Below are 22,068 nucleotides of genomic sequence, written 5' to 3'. Positions count from 1 at the left end.
TTAGGATTGCCCACAAGCGGAAACAAATTCTCCACATCTACTCTAGTGAACCCGTTCGTGATTTTGAAGACCCGTAATTGACATGACTCAATGAAATGGCAGAAATACACAGCATATCCATCAGCAGTGGCAAGGCAGGATATTGTTTCAAGTGGAGAAGAATTATATCCCATTGTAACAGGGGTCTCCATTCATACTCTGAACACTGCACAATGAAAATGAATTTTTCCCTTAATCTAATCAGGCATCCCTTCCTAGTCATGGACACTAGATGTCCCCATATGCCTCTAAACAAATCCTATACAGCCAGTTATCTTTGCAGTTACTTAACTCAACGGCATGTTTTGCATATGCAGCTTTCCATCCATGTAGTTTGACATTGTTGAATTTGTCTGTGCGTTAGCATCATCTTCCCAAAACATATCCACTAGGGTGAGTAGAAATCTGCCAAGATTTCTTGTTATCTTTGTAGATAGACAACTAAATGAACAATTCTCAACTCTTGTGTTTGCCTTTTGGGCATTGATAACTAATTAATTTAATAACCAGCTCAGGGTGTGATTTGGTTTAGGATCAGGTAGCAACATTATCACCGTTGCCTGTTTGTAACATGCAAATTCCTGCATGGAAAACCCATTTTTTCTGTTCTATGGGTAAGTTCTTCCTTAGAAGCTAGAAAATAACAAACAGTTGTGTGTACGGTGCGAATTTGAGCAAGACACGAGGTCCCTGAATACTAATCTTTATGTGGTGGTTTGTTGGTAACTGGCTATGAAGTCTCTGTGTGCTCACTCTCACTCTCATTTTACATCAGGCCAGAAATTACATTGGGCTGAATTATGTGGTGCCGGTGGGGCTCCCAGTGCTGGGCTGAAAAGGCTGGGGCCACCCTGCCTCGGCCTTTTCAAGCACCCCCCCCCCCCCCCCTGCCCTGGCGTGATCCTATGTTGTTCCAGAACCCATGTGCCCGGTGCCAGGATCCCCGTCCCTTTAAAGATTTGGATCCCGCCTCCTACAATTGCTGGCCAATCACAGGGCCAGCAGCTCGGCAGTATTGGCGATGCCACCAAGAATGGTGGCCACTGCTGGTATTGCAGAGGCCTTGGACACAGGCCCAGCGCTGGAGACTCGGACCTCAGGTGAGTGAGGCGGGGTTGCCGGGGCTAGTCAGGAAGGCACCGGCAAGGGTGGGTGGAAGGGTGGCTGTGAAGTACAGGGGGAGGGGAGTCCAGGGATATGCAGTTTTCACCGGGCAGGGGCCCTTCATGGGCCATGGACTGCCCATGGAGGACCCCAGGCCAAGCCCACGGGGAATGTAGCTTGTATTTAGAGGCGACCTCCCCACATGGTGGAGGCACCCTTGTGCCGCTGGTGAAGTCCCAGCGGCTGTGTGAAGGAAGCCCTTATGAGGCTGTTAATAGGTCGCTTAAGGGCCTCAATTGGCCTCTGGCCGGGAAGGTTGTCATCAGACTATCCCACCCCCGACAAAATTGTTTGGAGATGGGAAGCCGAAGGGCCCTTTGCCACTCGCCTCCTGTTGCAATTCTATGGGCCCTCCTGCTTCCGACCCATCTCAGAGGGGTCCATAAAATGAAGCCCTTTTTAAAAAAAAATTTCCTTGTCAAACTTTTATTCAATGTCAAATTTTTTTAAACTTGTATCATTCCTTACTGTCTCTTTTTTTTCTCTCTCTATATCCAAGTTTTCTTTCCCTCTCTATTTCTCTTTCTGTACCTAATTGGACATTTAATTCACCCCCTTTAATTCACCCCCCCTTATCAGTACTTCCGCTGTTTGTTTATTAATCTTTAAATCTCATTGATTTGAGGAGATACTCTGTTGGTTGCCCTGTTCTCTCAGGTCCCGGGTGCTCTGTTTTCCTCATAATTTCTGCAACTTTGTGGGCAAAAATATTTTGAGCAGAAGCCGTTAGATGTCCTACTAGTGCAAAATCTGGCCCAGTTTTATGCCAAAATATTTGTTCTGTTGGGACACAAATACTTGATATGTAAAGTATATGTTTACAAATGTAAAGTATTTTGTTCTTTCTGTTATGACTTTTAAGCACAATGGAGGACACCTATTAAATTGATAAAAGGTTTAGGCAAAGTCTTTTTAAAATTATCTTGATAAAATAGTATGTAATTAATGCTACAGCAGAGGGATGAAGAAAGTAGTGTAAATTGGGAAACTGCTGATGAAGAACAAAATACTTTATTCTGAATTCATGAAATACACCAGGGGTCAGTATAACTTCATATTAAGTGGTGCTGGGACACCATTCAATCAAGACTTGTTAAAGAAAAAGTAGCTGCGGTGTTATTAACTATTACAGATTAAAAATTAGAGTTTCCATTTAGGAGTCTCATTAGTGCCTTCACAGGGTCTTTTTCCTCTTTCCTTGGGTCGCTTAGTAATGGCTTATACTTGGTCAGATGTGACTATTCACTAAGTTTATTCCTCAGGTGAGACTTGCAAACAACTACAATGTGGTTGAATACATATAATGAAGTACACCTCTTAACCTGCATATTTCCAGTTATCTGCTCCATTCTCTGCTGCAGTAGGTTGGACTTCACAGAGGAGTTTTGTAAATGATAACTTCCTTCCTTGGTTTTCAATATTTCCATTTCATAAATTAATGAATAATTATTTGCCTTTGGAAATGACAGAGCTACCTTCCATTTTAAGACCATTTTTAAATTTAAACATGACTCAACATATGAAAGTGTTCCACATGCTAAACTGATGCTCTCATGTGTCCTGTAACTTTGTACACATTATGTCACACAAGTCATTCTGTCTACTGTTTCTGAGATGAAAGCATTGAGGTTATATTGCTTCTTCTGTTTCTGTTAAGAGGACATTTAATCGTTTGCTGATTATGCGCATAACTGAAAATTTTTCAACTTTTTTCCTAAAATGAGGTTTTGTTGTCCAAATTGTAAGACGTTTTATATTTTGTTTTCATAAAATTTATTTTAATTTTCAAATTGAGAAATCACAAAAATTCTGGTTCATCTCAAATGCATGCATCAACACACAGGAAAAAAAATATTGTTTATTGATGTGAATGCCTTGAATAGTTTTTTGGGTGAATTGTAGCAACATAAAGTGAAAAATGTCATATTTTCATCCAGAATATTGTATCTCAGTCGTGTGTGTTGTATTATTTTATGCATGTTGCTTAAATTGATTGATTTCTTCAAGTGCTGATTTTAGGTTGAAGGAACCTTAATTTATGAGGTGATTTGCGTTATTACTTTGTTCTCCTGTGGGAAATGTAGGAGTATATGCACATGACTGTTATTCTGCCTGACCAAAGATGTCATTTTCTCTGCCCATTTGCACTTCTATTGTGAGTCAATGGGGGTGTATGGGGGATGGGTTATTAACGTAGCTTGTTGAGATCATTCGTTACTGATTGCCAAAAAAGCAATCTGAAAGAGTTGAAAGGTTGAGCATGCATTGGCTAGTTGTGTAGGTTCTTTTAAATTTTGAAAAGATTATTCAAATTTCGTGTTTTATTTTGGTCTCCTACTTGGTAGGTGCGAAATGGGTGCCAAACGGCAAAAATACTTAGAAATGGAATGTATTCACTCAAAAGACTGAAGACTTTTTTGAAGGTTTCTTTCAGATATTGTGGGTTTTTTTTAACATGAAAGTGTTTGTTGAAATATTGATGAATGGATTTAAATGTAGAGTTGAAGCCAATATTTTATTTTGTCCTTCCACTGCCATCTCCCCGCTCCCCACCCCCACCCAACCCACCAATCCCCTCCAGCTGAATGTGACAATTCGGGCAACTCTACAGAAACTCCAAGAACAGATTAGCCAGCTGAAGGATTCTTTGTTGCGAAGTTTGTCGACACGCCAGATGTATCCTTTTAAACCCTATTCTTTTTCATGGTTGTGGAGGTCCAAGTTGTTAATAGATATTAGATAATTTGAAATATATCTATTCCATACACGAAGTATGTAATGTGTATTGTCTCTATTGAAAGTGAGGCAAAAGATCATGACTGTATGATTTGTGTAAATCTTTTACTAAAAATAACTTTTTAAGTGCTGTGAAAGATACTGTAGTGAAATGTAGAAGTAGTGCCCGGTCTTTGCCTTTTTAAAAAAAAATACAAAATAGCAACTGAAATTCATTCTTGCTCCCTATAACTTTTGTTTTCATGCTGGTGGGAAGCTACAGGAAAGTTAGTGAGTTTTATGCATATCATGTTAATTATATATCAATTGTGTTTATATGCAGAGGGAGGGCATTAATTTGAGTTTCACGTGAGCATAAGTAAAGAGATACTTATTTAGACTGTGTGGTTGAGTTAGGAGGTGTATGCTCGTAATGTTGCACTCTGTAAATAAATGTAAGATTGAGTAAAGATTGAGAAAAGTTTCATCCTTCACCAGTTGGCTTTCTGGAATGAAACACATCATATTTGCAGAAATCTAATCCCTTTAAGGAAACTTACTTATATTACAAATATAGCTAATGTACAAAACTAAGTTTGTGTCTTGATACAAAAATAACATACTCAAATGAAAATGCATCTGAGAAGCACAGAAGACATTATAAACTGTGACACAGTGCTACTGACATGTATATTTACTTGGGTTTTGGCTTTCATTTAATAAACAATAGTGGGAGGTAAAAAGATCTTGAAAATTCTAAAAGACAACAATAATTTAGATGTGAGCAGGTTAATTAAAGTGTGATTATAGAATTAGGGGGCATACAAAATGAACATGCTCCAAGTGAATTCTGCTTATAGTGAATTGTGTATGCTCACAACTTGCTTTGAATAATAGCCACAAAAATCCTGATCACTAATTGAAGGACAAGTGACGGAGCAAAACTTAAAATTACCTGATATAGTGCATTTATAAATGGTGCTATTTATAGGGGCGCAGGAACAGAAAGACCTGTGGGGTATCTGTACACAAATCTTTGAAGGAGGCAGGACAAATTGAGAAGGCTGTTTGAAAAAACATCCAGGAGGATCCTTGTTTTTATAAACAGTGGTATAAACTATAAACGCAAGCAAATTCTTTAATAATTCATATTCAGTACACAGTTTGAAGCCGACAGGCGTCAAAATTTGGTGGATGATTTGTTAACTAGAGAACGACAACTTCAGACATCCTTCAAGAAGGATGGCACAGAGCCTGATGTGATGAGGTATGATTTGCATTGAATTTTCCTTAATTTGAAAACTTTTAAGTTGTAGAGCACAATATTTTCACTTTGGGTTTACTGCAGTATTATCACGTATTTATTGAAAATTTATGCTATCATACAAATGTTAAATAGTGTTGTCTTTTATTAAGATTCTGAGTAATATTTTGATACCTGTAGTAAATTAGCCTTGCTAGTGTCTGGCTAATAAAGAGCTTGCTGCACAGCCTGAATGAAAGCAAAGAAAGTTTTTGAATTTTTGTAATGCATTTGATGTCCTCAGAACATCCCAAACTACTTCACAGCCAATGAATTACATTTGAGGTATAGTTACTGTTGTTTGCTTCTTTACTCTGAGAGTATTTAGAATATGGAATCTGGAGTAGTCGAGGCAAATAGTAATGAGGGTGAAAGAAATAGAAGGATATATTGATAAGTTGATGTGAAGTAAGATGGGAGGAGGTCCATGTGGAGCATAAATATGGACATCAACCTGTTGGGCTGAATGGCCTGTTTTTGTGCTGTTAATTCTATGCAATTTGACTTAATTTTGTAGGCAAATGCAGCAGCCAGTTTGTCACCATCTAGATCCACAAATATCCATTAGATAAATAACTAGTTATTTTTTTTATATCGTGGTGTTACAGGAAAAATAAATGTTAGCCAGCAGAGCTGTTGTAGTCAGCTTCAGATAGTACCATTGGATCTTTAATGTCCACCTGTAAAGACAGTTGTAGCCTCAGCTTAACATCTCTGAAAAACAGTATCTCAGGTAGTGCAACACTCTCTCAAAGCTGTAATGAAGTGTGAGTCTACATTATGTGCTTAAGTCATGGAGTAGAGCTTGACCCCACAACCTTTTGCCTCAACTGAAAATGCTACCATTGAGCCAAGCTGACATTTAATATACTCTCCAGTTCTCTTTGGAAATTGTGAATGTAATATGGATGTTGGTGTGGTCAGGGGCCTGATGCTTGACTGCAAAATTCTACCGACTCTAAAGCTGAATATATGTGAAGTGGTTATAGTTATTTTTTTCAAATTCTCTGTGTGCAAACTGAGATCTCGATGTTCAATCTCCCATTTTGTCAAGTTGGTATGATGCAAATGTTTTGGTAAATTTGGGACTGATCCAATAATACTTAATTAGCTTATTGGAAAGAAACAAAATAAAGAGTTCATTATTTGTCCTTATTATCCTACATTAACTTCTTTGTGAGAATATCTGTAAGTAAAAAGAGACTCTGTGATTCATGGGATAGAACATATTGTTTTTACTTTGTGTTCAAAGTCAACCAAGACCATTGCGAAAGTCAAATGAGTTTGCAGTCTCATTCCTATTTTAACAGGCTATTAATCAACAGAAGAAAAATTACCATAAGTCAACACTAATTGACACTGAATTTCAATCTCATTATAAAGAGCCACAAGAATGGTTTGTGTAGGATTGTGGTGTGGCACACATATGAATTGAAAGAAGAAACAAATGTAATTTCAAAAATATTACAACAACTTGTATTCATATGAAAGCAAAATACTGTGGATGCTGGAAATCTGAAATAAAAACAGAAAATGCTGCAATTATTCAACAGGTCAGGCAGGACCTTTGGAGAAAGAAACGTAGTTCACGTTTCAGGTCCATAAACTTTCATCAGTTCTGACGATAGGTTATTGACCTGAAATGCTAACTGTATTTCTCTCGCCACAGATGCTGCCTGACCTGCTATTTCCAGCATTTTCTGTTTTTATTGCATTTGCACTAATATCTCCTTATATGGCTCGCTGTCAGATTTTGTTTGGTAATCTTTCTGTGAAGCACATTGGGACGCTTTATAAATATAAGTTGCTGTTGTTGAGGCTGCAGGCCTGTTTGATAACAGCAGAAATGCCTGGAATAGACAGAACAATCTGTTTAAATCAGTTGCGAATTATTTAACAGGTATACAAAGAACAAAGAAAATTACAGCACAGGAACAGGCCCTTCGGCCCTCCAAGCCTGCGCCGATCCAGATCCTCTATCTAAACATGTCGCCTATTTTCTAAAGGTCTCTATCTCTTTACTTCCTGCCCATTCATGTATCTGTCTAGATACATCTTAAAAGACGCTATCGTGCCCGCATCTACCACCTCCGCTGGCAACGCGTTCCAGGCACCCACCACCCTCTGCGTAAAGAACTTTCCACGCATATCCCCCCTAAACTTTTCCCCTTTCACTTTGAACTCATGTCCCCTAGTAATTGAATCCCCCACTCTGGGAAAAAGCTTCTTGCTATTCACCCTGTCTATACCTCTCATGATTTTGTACACCTCAATCAGGTCCCCCCTCAACCTCCGTCTTTCTAATGAAAATAATCCTAATCTACTCAACCTCTCTTCATAGCTAGCGCCCTCCATACCAGGCAACATCCTGGTGAACCTCCTCTGCACCCTCTCCAAAGCATCCACATCCTTTTGGTAATGTGGCGACCAGAACTGCACGCAGTATTCCAAATGTGGCCGAACCAAAGTCCTATACAACTGTAACATGACCTGCCAACTCTTGTACTCAATACCCCGTCCGATGAAGGAAAGCATGCCGTATGCCTTCTTGACCACTCTATTGACCTGTGTTGCCACCTTCAGGGAACAATGGACCTGAACACCCAAATCTCTCTGTACATCAATTTTCCCCAGGACTTTTCCATTTACTGTATAGTTCATTCTTGAATTGGATCTTCCAAAATGCATCACCTCGCATTTGCCCTGATTGAACTCCATCTGCCATTTCTCTGCCCAACTCTCCAATCTATCTATATTCTGCAGTATTCTCTGACAGTCCCCTTCACTATCTGCTACTCCACCAATCTTAGTGTCGTCTGCAAACTTGCTAATCAGACCACCTATACTTTCCTCCAAATCATTTATGTATATCACAAACAACAGTGGTCCCAGCACGGATCCCTGTGGAACACCACTGGTCACACGTCTCCATTTTGAGAAACTCCCTTCCACTGCTACTCTCTGTCTCCTGTTGCCCAGCCAGTTCTTTATCCATCTGGCGAGTACACCTTGGACCCCATGCGCCTTCACTTTCTCCATCAGCCTACCACGGGGAACCTTATCAAACGCCTTACTGAAGTCCATGTATATGACATCTACAGCCCTTCCCTCATCAATCAACTTTGTCACTTCCTCAAAGAATTCTATTAAGTTGGTAAGACATGACCTTCCCTGCACAAAACCATGTTGCCTATCACTGATAAGCCCATTTTCTTCCAAATGGGAATAGATCCTATCCCTCAGTATCTTCTCCAGCAGCTTCCCTACCACTGACGTCAGGCTCACCGGTCTATAATTACCTGGATTATCCCTGCTACCCTTCTTAAACAAGGGGACAACATTAGCAATTCTCCAGTCCTCCGGGACCTCACCCGTGTTTAAGGATGCTGCAAAGATATCTGTTAAGGCCCCAGCTATTTCCTCTCTCGCTTCCCTCAGTAACCTGGGATAGATCCCATCCGGACCTGGGGACTTGTCCACCTTAATGCCTTTTAGAATACCCAACACTTCCTCCCTCCTTATGCCGACTTGACCTAGAGTAATCAAACATCTGTCCCTAACCTCAACATCCGTCATGTCCCTCTCCTCGGTGAATACTGATGCAAAGTACTCGTTTAGAATCTCACCCATTTTCTCTGACTCCACACATAACTTTCCTCCTTTGTCCTTGAGTGGGCCAATCCTTTCTCTAGTTACCCTCTTGCTCCTTATATATGAATAGAAGGCTTTGGGATTTTCCTTAACCCTGTTTGCTAAAGATATCTCATGACCCCTTTTAGCCCTCTTAATTCCTCGTTTCAGATTGGTCCTACATTCCCGATATTCTTTCAAAGCTTCGTCTTTCTTCAGCCTCCTAGACCTTATGTATGCTTCCTTTTTCCTCTTAGCTAGTCTCACAATTTCACCTGTCATCCATGGTTCCCTAATCTTGCCATTTCTATCCCTCATTTTCACAGGAACATGTCTCTCCTGCACGCTAATCAACCTCTCTTTAAAAGCCTCCCACATATCAAATGTGGATTTACCTTCAAACAGCTGCTCCCAATCTACATTCCCCAGCTCCTGCCGAATTTTGGTATAGTTGGCCTTCCCCCAATTTAGCACTCTTCCTTTCGGACCACTCTCGTCTTTGTCCATGAGTATTCTAAAACACGGAATTGTGATCACTATTCCCAAAGTAGTCCCCTACTGAAACTTCAACCACCTGGCCGGGCTCATTCCCCAACACCAGGTCCAGTATGGCCCCTTCCCGAGTTGGACTATTTACATACTGCTCTAGAAAACCCTCCTGGATGCTCCTTACAAATTCTGCTCCATCTGGACCTCTAACAGGAAGTGAATCCCAGTCAATGTTGGGAAAATTAAAATCTCCTATCACCACCACCCTGTTGCTCCTACATCTTTCAATAATCTGTTTACATATTTGTACCTCTATCTCACGCTCGCTGTTGGGAGGCCTGTAGTACAGCCCCAACATTGTTACCGCACCCTTCCTATTTCTGAGTTCTGCCCATATTGCCTCACTGCTCGAGTCCTCCATAGTGCCCTCCTTCAGCACAGCTGTGATATCCTCTTTGACCAGTAATGCAACTCCTCCACCCCTTTTACCTCCCTCTCTATCCCGCCTGAAGCATCGATATCCTGGGATATTTAGTTGCCAATCATGCCCTTCCCTCAACCAAGTCTCAGTAATAGCAATAACATCATACTCCCAGGTACTAATCCAAGCCCTAAGTTCATCTGTCTTACCTACTACACTTCTTGCATTAAAACAAATGCACCTCAGACCACCAGTCCCTTTGCGTTCATCATCTGCTCCCTGCCTACTCTTCCCCTTAGTCACACTGACTTCACTATCTAGTTCCTTACAGGCTTTAGTTACTACCTCCTTACTGTCAATTGACCTCCTCATTTGGTTCCCATCCCCCTGCCACATTAGTTTAAACCCTCCCCAACAGCGTTAGCAAAAGCACCCCAAGGACATTGGTTCCAGTCCAGCCCAGGTGTAGACCGTCCAATTTGTAATAGTCCCACCTCCCCCAGAACCGGTCCCAATGTCCCAAAAATCTGAACCCCTCCTTCCTGCACCATCTCTCAAGCCACGCATTCATCCTGACTATTCTTTCATTTCTACTCTGACTATCACGTGGCACTGGTAGCAATCCTGAGATTACTACCTGTGAGGTCCTACTTTTTAACTTGGCTCCTAACTCCCTAAACTCTGCTTGTAGGACCTCATCCCGTTTTTTACCTATATCATTGGTGCCTATGTGCACAACAACGACTGGCTGTTCACCCACCCCCTTCAGAATGTTCTGCAGCCGATCTGAGACATCCCTGACCCGTGCACCTGGGAGGCAACATACCATTCGGGAGTCTCGTTTTCGACCACAGAACCGCCTATCTACTCCCCTTACAATCGAATCCCCTATGACTATAGCCCTTCCACTCTTTTTCCCACCCTTCCGAACAGCAGAGCCAGCCACGGTGCCATGAACCTGGCTACTGTTGCCTTCCCCTGGTGAGCCATCTCCCTCAACAGTATCCAAAACGGCATAGTTGTTTTGGAGGGAGATGACCGCAGGGGATTCCTGCGCTGCCTTCCTGCTCTTTCTTTGCCTTTTGGTCACCCATTCCCTTTCTCCCTCAGCAATCCTAATCTGCGGTGTGACCAATTCACTAAACGTGCTATCCACGACTTCCTCAGCATTGCGGATGCTCCAAAGTGAGTCCATCCGCAGCTCGAGAGCCGTCATGCGGTCTAACAAGAGCTGCAGCTGGACACACTTCCTGCACGTGAAGGAGTCAGGGACATCAGCCGTGTCCCTGAGCTCCCACATTGAGCAAGAGGAGCATGACACGGGTCCGAGATCTCCTGCCATTTTTAATCTTAAGCTTAACTTAGTTAAATGAAAAAGGAATGAAAAGTTTTTACCAATCACACGATAAAACAAAAAGAGAAATAGAAAAAGCCTTACCTTATCTGCACACCACCGAGTCCTTTTTTTTTTTTGTTAGAGGAGGAGGGCGGGTGGGAGACACTACAAGAGTAGTGTCTCGTGTTCAGAAACAGCCCAAATATATAGGGTTTTACTTACCCAGCAGCCCCCTGGTCTCCGCCGAAAACAAAAGGAAATTAAGTTTACTTTGAAACTGACCTTCCCAGCTGCTCACTCGCTCGCACTCTCTGCTCCCGAATAAGCTGCTGCAATGAATCTGATGTAACTGATGTATCATCAGTTATTTTATGATTTCATGAAGTTTAACTGAACTGACCCACAGTATATTCCAAAATGTCAGCAGGTCTTCATGCTCCATCTATTTCTGCAACTTTGAAATCTCAGTAGAATTTAATTTGTCTTGAAATTCTCCAAGATTTTCCTCCATTTGTTTTTAGAATCTACATCTCTTGTTCCCTGAGATCTCTGATTAAACACTGATATTTCTCAGTGGGAATCTGGTGATCTGACCAGTCCAATTCCTCAAGAGCACCTTAATGGAGACCCTCCGCCATTACTCTGAGTGATAGTTGTTCCGGTCAGCTCACTTTTAAGGGAGATCCTCAAAGGAAACCCTCCTTGGTCACTAAGTGACAGGCACTGAGGCCAGTTCACTTTCCCAGGAACTCCTCAACGGACCAGAAACTAGCCAATCAATGCCACCAGAAGGTGGAGTTTATGGAGATTATTTCAGTTGAAAGCGTCTCGCATTTGGAACTTGATCATTCATTTTAAATTTCCTTTTAATTGGTGGTAATTTTTGTCCTGCTGACAAGGCAACATGTTTTGGTGGACCCCTTGAAACCTTCTCTCAGACCCTCACTTGAGAACCACTGGCCTAGACAGCTGTAGGCACGCTGCCAATAGAAAGGATGAAGGAACTGGTGAATGCAGATTTCCCATAATTGTAGGCCTGGAGCAGATTATTGAGTTAGACAGAGGCAAGGCCATTAAGGGATTTATACATGCGTATGAGAATTTAACATCTGAGACTTTGGGGACCAGTGTAGGTCAGCAACCATGGCGATAATGGGTGAACAAAACTGGATGCAGGACAGGATACGCGCAGCAGTATTTCCAGTGAACTCTAGATAATTGCATAAATATTAACTTGAAACTGTACAATATATATACAGCTCTCATGCTAAATTGGAACTTGTTTTATATAACTGGCAGTTCTGTTATGGTATTGCTCATGGTGAATCAGACATTACACTGTTTAAGGGGAAAGGTGCATAGGATCATAGCAAGGTTCTGAAAGGATTTGAAAGTTTGAGTGATGTGCTGGCTCAAAGCTAGTGAAGTGTAACATAAATATCAAATTTTCCTTGTTCGCTGCATATAGTTAAGTACTGCAGTTGTATAAATAAGTAAATCTGCATCTAACCTGAAGTTGCATAATATTGAATATATTTACATAATTTTTCATGTCTTTTACCTCAGATAAAGTTTGGAAGTCCATGATTTACCTTGTTTTTATACAAAAATAAACAAATTCATCGTTATGTTCATAACTCCTACTTTTCTAACACATGTAGGTTCTGAGACCTATGCCACTGCTGGATTGAGAGGAAGGTGGGTAAGACAGGGGCATGGACTTGCAAACAGCAAGTCCAGGCACTGACTGTGAATGCCCAGTCTCATTTGCAATCATTAAAAATAAATTCTAGTGTGTTATTGATGGCAGGACGTTGAAGATCTTGCAAACCTCACTGTGGAAGAACTTTCTATACCAGGGGCATCCAATCTTTTCGCATTAGAGGCCAAATTGCAGTCTTTGACTGACATAGGGAGCCGGTGAGCAAATTTCAGAAAGATAAAAGCATGAGAAATTTAAACTACTCTTAATCAAAACAACAAAACGTGCATTTCTGAGAACAAGCTTGAAATGAGAAGACTAATTTATTAACTTACTTTCTCGTAACTATGTAAAACACTGATTTAATGAGATACCTGGCATTGTTTTGCTTCCACAGGTAGTTAGTGTCTGACCACACTCTTGATGTAGCAATCTCTCTCTCTCTCGCGTTCTCACGCTCTCGCTCTCTCTCTATCCCTCACCCTCTCCCTCTCTCTTTTATGTTTCTCTCTTTCTCTCTCCCTCTCTCTCTCTCTCGCCCCCCCCTCGACCCTCCCTCTCTCGACCCCCCTCTCTCGAACCCCCTCTCTCGACCCCCCTCTCTCGACCCCCCTCTCTCGACCCCCCTCTCTCGACCCCCCTCTCTCGAACCCCCCTCTCTCGACCCCCCTCTCTCGAACCCCCCTCTCTCGACCCCCCCTCTCTCGACCGCCCCTCTCTCGACCGCCCCTCTCTCGACCCCCCCTCTCTCGACCCCCCCTCTCTCGACCCCCCCTCTCTCGACCCCCCCTCTCTCGACCCCCCCCTCTCTCGACCCCCCCTCTCTCGACCCCCCCCTCTCTCGACCCCCCCCTCTCTCGACCCCCCCTCACTCGACCGCCCCTCACTCGACCCCCCCTCACTCGACCCCCCCTCTCTCGACCCCCCCTCTCTCGACCCCCCCTCTCTCGACCCCCCCTCTCTCGACCCCCCCTCTCTCGACCCCCTCTCTCTCGACCCCCCCTCTCGTCGACCCCCCTCTCGTCGACCCCCCTCTCGTCGACCCCCCTCTCGTCGACCCCCCTCTCGCCCCCCCCTCTCGCCCCCCCCCTCGCCCCCCCCTCGCCCCCCCCCTCGCCCCCCCCCTCTCGCCCCCCCTCTCGCCCCCCCCTCTCGCCCCCCCCTCTCGCCCCCCCCTCTCGCCCCCCCCTCTCGCCCCCCCCTCTCGCCCCCCCCTCTCGCCCCCCCCTCTCGCCCCCCCCTCTCGCCCCCCCCTCTCGCCCCCCCCTCTCGCCCCCCTCTCTCGCCCCCCCTCTCTCGCCCCCCCCTCTCTCGCCCCCCCCTCTCTCGCCCCCCCTCTCTCGCCCCCCCTCTCTCGCCCCCCCTCTCTTGCCCCCCTCTCTCGCCCCCCCTCTCTCGCCCCCCCCTCTCTCGCCCCCCCCTCTCTCGCCCCCCCCTCTCTCGCCCCCCCCCACTCTCGCCCCCCCCCACTCTCGCCCCCCCCCCACTCTCGCCCCCCCCACTCTCGCCCCCCCCACTCTCGCCCCCCCCACTCTCGCCCCCCCCACTCTCGCCCCCCCACTCTCGCCCCCCCCACTCTCGCCCCCCCCACTCTCGCCCCCCCCACTCTCGCCCCCCCCACTCTCGCCCCCCCCCACTCTCGCCCCCCCCACTCTCGCCCCCCCCACTCTCGCCCCCCCCACTCTCGCCCCCCCCACTCTCGCCCCCCCCACTCTCGCCCCCCCCACTCTCGCCCCCCCCACTCTCGCCCCCCCCACTCTCGCCCCCCCCACTCTCGCCCCCCCCACTCTCGCCCCCCCCACTCTCGCCCCCCCCACTCTCGCCCCCCCCACTCTCGCCCCCCCCACTCTCGCCCCCCCCACTCTCGCCCCCCCCACTCTCGCCCCCCCCACTCTCGCCCCCCCCACTCTCGCCCCCCCCACTCTCGCCCCCCCCACTCTCGCCCCCCCCACTCTCGCCCCCCCCACTCTCGCCCCCCCCACTCTCGCCCCCCCCACTCTCGCCCCCCCCACTCTCGCCCCCCCCACTCTCGCCCCCCCCACTCTCGCCCCCCCCACTCTCGCCCCCCCCACTCTCGCCCCCCCCACTCTCGCCCCCCCCACTCTCGCCCCCCCCACTCTCGCCCCCCCCACTCTCGCCCCCCCCACTCTCGCCCCCCCCACTCTCGCCCCCCCCACTCTCGCCCCCCCCACTCTCGCCCCCCCCACTCTCGCCCCCCCCACTCTCGCCCCCCCCACTCTCGCCCCCCCCACTCTCGCCCCCCCCACTCTCGCCCCCCCCACTCTCGCCCCCCCCACTCTCGCCCCCCCCCACTCTCGCCCCCCCCACTCTCGCCCCCCCCACTCTCGCCCCCCCCCACTCTCGCCCCCCCCCACTCTCGCCCCCCCCCACTCTCGCCCCCCCCCACTCTCGCCCCCCCCACTCTCGCCCCCCCCACTCTCGCCCCCCCACTCTCGCCCCCCCACTCTCGCCCCCCCCACTCTCGCCCCCCCCACTCTCGCCCCCCCCACTCTCGCCCCCCCCACTCTCGCCCCCCCCACTCTCGCCCCCCCCCACTCTCGCCCCCCCCACTCTCGCCCCCCCCACTCTCGCCCCCCCCACTCTCGCCCCCCCCACTCTCGCCCCCCCCACTCTCGCCCCCCCCACTCTCGCCCCCCCCACTCTCGCCCCCCCCACTCTCGCCCCCCCCCACTCTCGCCCCCCCCACTCTCGCCCCCCCCACTCTCGCCCCCCCCACTCTCGCCCACCCCTCTCTCTCTCGCCCTCCCTCCCCTCTCTCTCTCTCTCGCCCGCCCTCCCTCCCCTCTCTCTCTCTCTCGCCCGCCCTCCCTCCCCTCTCTCTCTCTCTCGCCCGCCCTCCCTCCCCTCTCTCTCTCGCCCGCCCTCCCTCCCTCCCCTTTCCCTCTCTCGCCCGCCCGCCCTCCCCTCTCCCTCTCTCGCCCGACCGCCCTCCCCTCTCCCTCTCTCGCCCGCCCGCCCTCCCCTCTCCCTCTCTCCCTCTCTCGCCCGCCCGCCCTCCCCTCTCCCTCTCTCCCTCTCTCGCCCGCCCGCCCGCCCGCCCTCCCCTCTCCCTCTCTCGCCCGCCCGCCCTCCCCTCTCCCTCTCTCGCCCGCCCGCCCTCCCCTCTCCCTCTCTCGCCCGCCCGCCCTCCCCTCTCCCTCTCTTGCCCGCCCGCCCGCCCTCCCTCTCCCTCTCTCGCCCGCCCGCCCTCCCTCTCCCTCTCTCGCCCGCCCGCCCGCCCGCCCCTCCCTCTCCCTCTCTCGCCCGCCCCTCCCTCTCCCTCGCCCGCCCGCCCTCCCCTCTCCCTCTCTCGCCCGCCCGCCCGCCCTCCCCTCTCCCTCTCTCGCCCGCCCGCCCGCCCTCCCCTCTCCCTCTCTCGCCCGCCCGCCCGCCCTCCCCTCTCCCTCTCTCGCCCGCCCGCCCGCCCGCCCTCCCCTCTCCCTCTCCCTCTCCCTCTCTCGCCCGCCCGCCCGCCCTCCCCTCTCCCTCTCTCGCCCGCCCGCCCGCCCTCCCCCTCTCCCTCTCTCGCCCGCCCGCCCGCCCTCCCCTCTCCCTCTCTCGCCCGCCCGCCCGCCCTCCCCTCTCCCTCTCTCGCCCGCCCGCCCGCCCTCCCCTCTCCCTCTCTCGCCCGCCCGCCCGCCCTCCCGCCCTCCCCTCTCCCTCTCTCGCCCGCCCGCCCGCCCTCCCCTCTCCCTCTCTCGCCCGCCCGCCCCTCTCCCTCTCTCGCCCGCCCGCCCGCCCTCCCCTCTCCCTCTCTCGCCCGCCCGCCCGCCCTCCCCTCTCCCTCTCTCGCCCGCCCGCCCGCCCTCCCCTCTCCCTCTCTCGCCCGCCCGCCCGCCCTCCCCTCTCCCTCTCCCTCTCTCGCCCGCCCGCCCGCCCTCCCTCTCCCTCTCTCGCCCGCCCGCCCGCCCTCCCGCCCTCCCCTCTCCCTCTCTCGCCCGCTCGCCCGCCCTCCCCTCTCCCTCTCTCGCCCGCCCGCCCGCCCTCCCCTCTCCCTCTCTCGCCCGCCCGCCCTCCCCTCTCCCTCTCTCGCCCGCCCGCCCTCCCCTCTCCCTCTCTCGCCCGCCCGCCCTCCCCTCTCCCTCTCTCGCCCGCCCGCCCTCCCCTCTCCCTCTCTCGCCCGCCCGCCCGCCCTCCCCTTCCCTCTCTCGCCCGCCCGCCCGCCCTCCCCTCTCCCTCTCTCGCCCGCCCCGCCCGCCCTCCCCTCTCCCTCTCTGGCCCGCCCGCCCGCCCTCCCCTCTCCCTCTCTCGCCCGCCCGCCCTTCCCTCTCCCTCTCTCGCCCGCCCGCCCGCCCTCCCCTCTCCCTCTCTCGCCCGCCCGCCGGCCCTCCCCTCTCCCTCTCTCGCCCGCCCGCCCTCCCTCCCCTCTCCCTCTCTCGCCCGCCCCGCCTGCCCTCCCCTCTCCCTCTCTCGCCCGCCCTCCCCTCTCCCTCTCTCGCCCGCCCGCCCGCCCGCCCTCCCCTCTCCCTCTCTCGCCCGCCCGCCCTCCCCTCTCCCTCTCTCGCCCGCCCGCCCTCCCCTCTCCCTCTCTCGCCCGCCCGCCCTCCCCTCACCCTCTCTCCCCCGCCCGCCCTCCCCTCTCCCTCTCTCGCCCGCCCGCCCTCCCCTCTCCCTCTCTCGCCTGCCTGCTCGCCCTCCCTCCCTCCCCTCTCCCTCTCTCGCCCGCCCTCCCCTCACCCTCTCTCGCCCGCCCTCCCCACTCCCTCTCTCGCCCGCCCGCCCGCCCTCCCCTCCCCTCTCCCTCTCTCGACCGCCCGCCCGCCCGCCCTCCCCTCTCCCTCTCTCGACCGCCCGCCCGCCCGCCCTCCCCTCTCCCTCTCTCGACCGCCCGCCCGCCCGCCCTCCCCTCTCCCTCTCTCGACCGCCCGCCCGCCCGCCCTCCCCTCTCCCTCTCTCGACCGCCCGCCCGCCCGCCCTCCCCTCTCCCTCTCTCGACCGCCCGCCCGCCCGCCCGCCCTCCCCTCTCCCTCTCTCGACCGCCCGCCCGCCCGCCCTCCCCTCTCCCTCTCTCGACCGCCCGCCCGCCCGCCCTCCCCTCTCCCTCTCTCGACCGCCCGCCCGCCCGCCCGCACTCCCCTCTGCCTCTCTCGACCGCCCGCCCGCCCGCCCGCCCGCCCGCCCGCCCGCCCTCCCCTCTCCCTCTCCCTCTCCCTCTCTCGACCGCCCGCCCGCCCTCCCCTCTCTCGACCGCCCGCCCGCCCTCCCCTCTCTCGACCGCCCGCCCACCCTCCCCTCTCCCTCTCTCGACCGCCCGCCCGCCCGCCCTCCCCTCTCCCTCTCTCGACCGCCCGCCCGCCCGCCCGCCCTCCCCTCTCCCTCTCTCGACCGCCCGCCCTCCCTCCCTCCCTCTCTCGACCGCCCGCCCGCCCTCCCTCCCTCCCTCTCTCGACCGCCCGCCCGCCTTCCCCTCTCCCTCTCTCGACCGCCCGCCCACCCCTCTCCCTCTCTCGACCGCCCGCCCGCCCTCCCCTCTCCCTCTCTCGACCGCCCGCCCGCCCTCCCCTCTCCCTCTCTCGACCCGCCCGCCCGCCCTCTCCCCTCTCCCTCTCGACCGCCTCGCCCCGCCCCTCCCTCTCCCTCTCGACCGCCCGCCCGCCCTCCCCTCTCCCTCTCCCGCCCGCCCGCCCCTCCCTCTCCTCTCTCGCCCGCCCGCCCTCCCCTCTCCTCTCTCGACGCGCCGCCCGCCCGCCTCCCTCTCCTCTCTCGACCGCCCGCCCGCCGCCCTCCCCTCTCCCTCTCTCGACCGCCCGCCGCCGCCCTCCCCCTCTCCCTCTCTCGACCGCCCGCCCGCCCGCCCTCCCCTCTCCCCTCTCTCGACCGCCCGCCCGCCCGCCCTCCCCTCTCCTCTCTCGATCGCCCTCCCCTCTCCCTCTCTCGACCGCCCGCCCGCCCGCCCTCCCCTCTCCCTCTCTCGACCGCCCGCCCGCCCTCCCCTCTCCCTCTCTCGACCGCCCGCCCGCCCGCCCTCCCCTCTCCCTCTCTCGACCGCCCGCCGCCCGCCCCTCCCCTCTCCCTCTCTCGACCGCCCGCCCGCCCGCCCTCCCCTCTCCCTCTCTCGACCGCCCGCCCGCCCTCCCCTCTCCCTCTCCCTCTCGCTCCGCCCCGCCCGCCCTCCCCTCTCCCTCTCTCGCCCGCCCGCCCGCCCGCCCGCCCTCCCCTCTCCCTCTCTCGCCGCCCGCCGCCCTCCCGCCCTCCCCTCTCCCTCTCTCGCCCGCCCCGCCCTCCCCTCTCCCTCTCTCGCCCGCCCGCCCTCCCCTCTCCCTCTCTCGCCCGCCCGCCCTCCCCTCTCCCTCTCTCGCCCGCCCGCCCTCCCCTCTCCCTCTCTCGCCCGCCCGCCCTCCCCTCTCCCTCTCTCGCCCGCCGCCTCCCTCTCCCTCTCTCGCCCGCCCCGCCCGCCCGCCCTCCCCTCTCCCTCTCTCGACCGCCGCCCGCCCGCCCTCCCCTTTCCCTCTCTCGACCGCCCGCCCGCCCGCCCTCCCCTCTCCCTCTCTCGACCGCCCGCCCGCCGCCCGCCCTCCCCTCTCCCTCTCTCGACCGCCGCCCGCCCGCCCGCCCTCCCCTCTCCCTCTCTCGACCGCCCGCCCGCCCTCCCCTCTCCCTCTCTCGCCCGCCGCCCTCCCCTCTCCCTCTCTCGCCCGACCCGCCCTCCCCTCTCCCTCTCTCGCCCGCCCGCCCTCCCCTCTCCCTCTCTCGCCCGCCCGCCCTCCCCTCTCCCTCTCTCGCCCGCCCGCCCTCCCTCTCCCTCTCTCGCCGCCCGCCCGCCCTCCCCTCTCTCGACCGCCCGCCCGCCCTCCCCTCTCTCGACCGCACGCCCGCCCTCCCCTCTCTCGACCGCCCGCCCGCCTCCCCTCTCTCGACCGCCCGCCGCCCCTCCCCTCTCTCGACCGCCCGCCCGCCCTCCCCTCTCTCGACCGCCCGCCCGCCCTCCCCTCTCTCGACCGCCCGCCCGCCCTCCCCCTCTCTCGACCGCCCCGCCCGCCCTCCCCTCTCTCGACCGCCCGCCCGCCCCTCCCCTCTCCCTCTCTCGCCCGCCCGCCCGCCCTCCCCTCTCCCACTCCCGCCCTCGCCCTCTCCCTCTCTCGACCGCCCGCCCGCCCGCCCCTCCCCTTTCCCTCTCTCGACCGCCCGCCCGCCCCGCCCGCCCTCCCCTCTCCCTCTCTCGACCGCCCGCCCGCCCGCCCGCCCTCCCCTCTCCCTCTCTCGACCGCCCGCCCGCCCGCCCTCCCCTCTCCCTCTCTCGACCGCCCGCCCGCCCGCCCGCCCGCCCGCCCTCCCCCTCTCCCCTCTCCCTCTCTCGACCGCCCGCCCCGCCACTCCCCTCTCCCTCTCTCGCCCGCCCGCCCTCCCCCTCTCCCTCTCTCGCCCGCCCGCCCTCCCCTCTCCCTCTCTCGCCCGCCCGCCCTCCCCTCTCCCTCTCTCGCCCGCCCGCCCTCCCCTCTCCCTCTCTCGCCCGCCCGCCCTCCCCCTCTCCCTCTCTCGACCGCCCGCCCTCCCCTCTCCCTCTCTCGACCGCCCGCCCGCCCTCCCGCCCTCCCCTCTCTCGACCGCCCGCCCGCCCTCCCCTCTCTCGACCGCCCCGCCCGCCCTCCCCTCTCTCGACCGCCCGCCCGCCCTCCCTCTCCCTCTCTCGCCCGCCCTCCCGCCCTCCCTCTCCACTCTCGCCCTCCCTCTCCCTCTCTCGCCCGCCCGCCCTCCCCTCTCCTCTCGCCGCGCTCCCCTCTCCTCTCTCGCCCGCCCGCCCTCCCTCTCCCTCTCTCGCCCGCCCGCCCTCCCTCTCCCTCTCTCGCCCGCCCGCCCTCCCCTCTCCCTCTCTCGCCCGCCCGCCTCCCTCTCCCCTCTCTCGCCCGCCCGCCCTCCCCTCTCCCTCTCTCGCGCCCGCCCTCCCTCTCCCTCTCCTCGCCGCCGCCTCCGCCCTCCCCTCTCCCTCTCTCTCGCCCGCCCGCCCGCCCTCCCCTCTCCTCTTCTCCGCCCGCCCGCCGCCCTCCCTCTCCCTCTCTCGCGCCCGCCGCCCTCACCCTCTCCCTCTCTCGCCCGCCCGCCCGCCCCTCCCTCTCCCTCTCTCGCCCGCGCCCGCCCCTCCCTCTCCTCTCTCGCCCGCCCGCCCGCCTCCGCCCTCCCTCTCCCTCTCTCGCCCCGCCCTCCCCTCTCCCCTCTCTCGCCCGCCCCGCCCGCCCTCCCCTCTCCCTCTCTCGCCGCCGCCCGCCCTCCCCTCTCCCTCTCTCGCCCGCCCGCCCGCCTCCCCTCTCCCTCTCTCGCCCGCACCGCCCGCCCATCCCCTCTCCCTCTCTCGCCCGCCCGCCCTCTCCCCTCTCTCGCCCGCCCGCCCGCCCTCCCCTCTCCCTCTCTCGCCGCCGCCGCCCTCCCCCTCTCCCTCTCTCGCCCGCCCTCCTCCCTCTCTCGCCGCCCTCCTCTCCCTCTCTCGCGCCGCCCGCCCGCCCTCCCTCTCCTCTCTCGCCCGCCCGCCCGCCCTCCCCTCTCCCTCTCTCGCCCGCCGCCCGCCCTCCCCTCTCCCTCTCTCGCCCGCCCGCCGCCCCGCCCTCTCCCTCTCCCCTCGCCGCCCGCCCGCCGCCGCCCTCCCCTCTCCCTCTCTCGCCCGCCCGCCCGCCCTCCCCTCCCTCTCTCGCCCGCCGCCGCCCGCCCTCTCCCTCTCTCGCCCGCCCGCCCGCCCGCCCTCCCCTCTCCCTCTCTCGCCCGCCCGCCCGCCCGCCCTCCCCTCTCCTCTCTCGCCCGCCCGCCCGCCCTCCCCTCTCCCGTCTCTCGCCCGCCCGCCCGCCCTCCCCTCTCCCTCTCTCGCCCGCCCGCCCTCCCCTCTCCCTCTCTCGCCCGCCCGCCCCTCCCCTCTCCCTCTCTCGCCCGCCCGCCCTCCCCTCTCCCTCTCTCGCCCGCCCCGCCCTCCCTCACCCTCTCTCCCCCGCCCCCTCCCTCTCCTCTCGCCCGCCCGCCTCCCCTCTCCCTCTCTCGCCTGCCTGCTCGCCTCCCTCCCTCCCCTCTCCCTCTCTCGCCCGCCCTCCCCTCACCCTCTCTCGCCCGCCCTCCCCCACTCCCTCTCTCGCCCGCCCGCCCGCCCTCCCTCCCCTCTCCCTCTCTCGACCGCCCGCCCGCCCGCCCTCCCCTCTCCCTCTCTCGACCCGCCCGCCGCCCGCCCTCCCCTCTCCCTCTCTCGACCGCCCGCCCGCCCTCCCCTCTCCCTCTCTCGACCGCCCGCCCGCCCGCCCCGCCCGCCCTCCCCTCTCCCTCTCTCGACCGCCCGCCCGCCCGCCCTCCCCTCA

At 56.4% G+C, this 22,068-nt stretch overlaps 1 protein-coding gene across 4 annotated transcripts in view; it reads left to right on the top strand.

The window, feature by feature from the left end:
- Window positions 1–22,068, top strand: part of stx8 (syntaxin 8) — a 425,779-nt gene that overhangs the window by 26,236 nt on the left and 377,475 nt on the right. For all 4 annotated transcript variants that reach the window (XR_010977561.1, XM_068058121.1, XM_068058120.1 and 1 more), the window contains 2 exons: window positions 3,785–3,879; window positions 5,075–5,185. Coding sequence is in view for 3 of the 4 variants with exons in the window: in XM_068058121.1 (XP_067914222.1) it covers window positions 3,785–3,879; window positions 5,075–5,185 (206 nt within the window). In the remaining variant the exon portion in view is untranslated. The remainder of the gene's footprint in view (window positions 1–3,784; window positions 3,880–5,074; window positions 5,186–22,068) is intronic.

Source organism: Heterodontus francisci, chromosome 26 (assembly GCF_036365525.1).
Source record: "Heterodontus francisci isolate sHetFra1 chromosome 26, sHetFra1.hap1, whole genome shotgun sequence".
Classification (NCBI taxonomy): domain Eukaryota; kingdom Metazoa; phylum Chordata; class Chondrichthyes; order Heterodontiformes; family Heterodontidae; genus Heterodontus; species Heterodontus francisci.
This window is presented reverse-complemented; position numbering and strand designations above follow the sequence as displayed.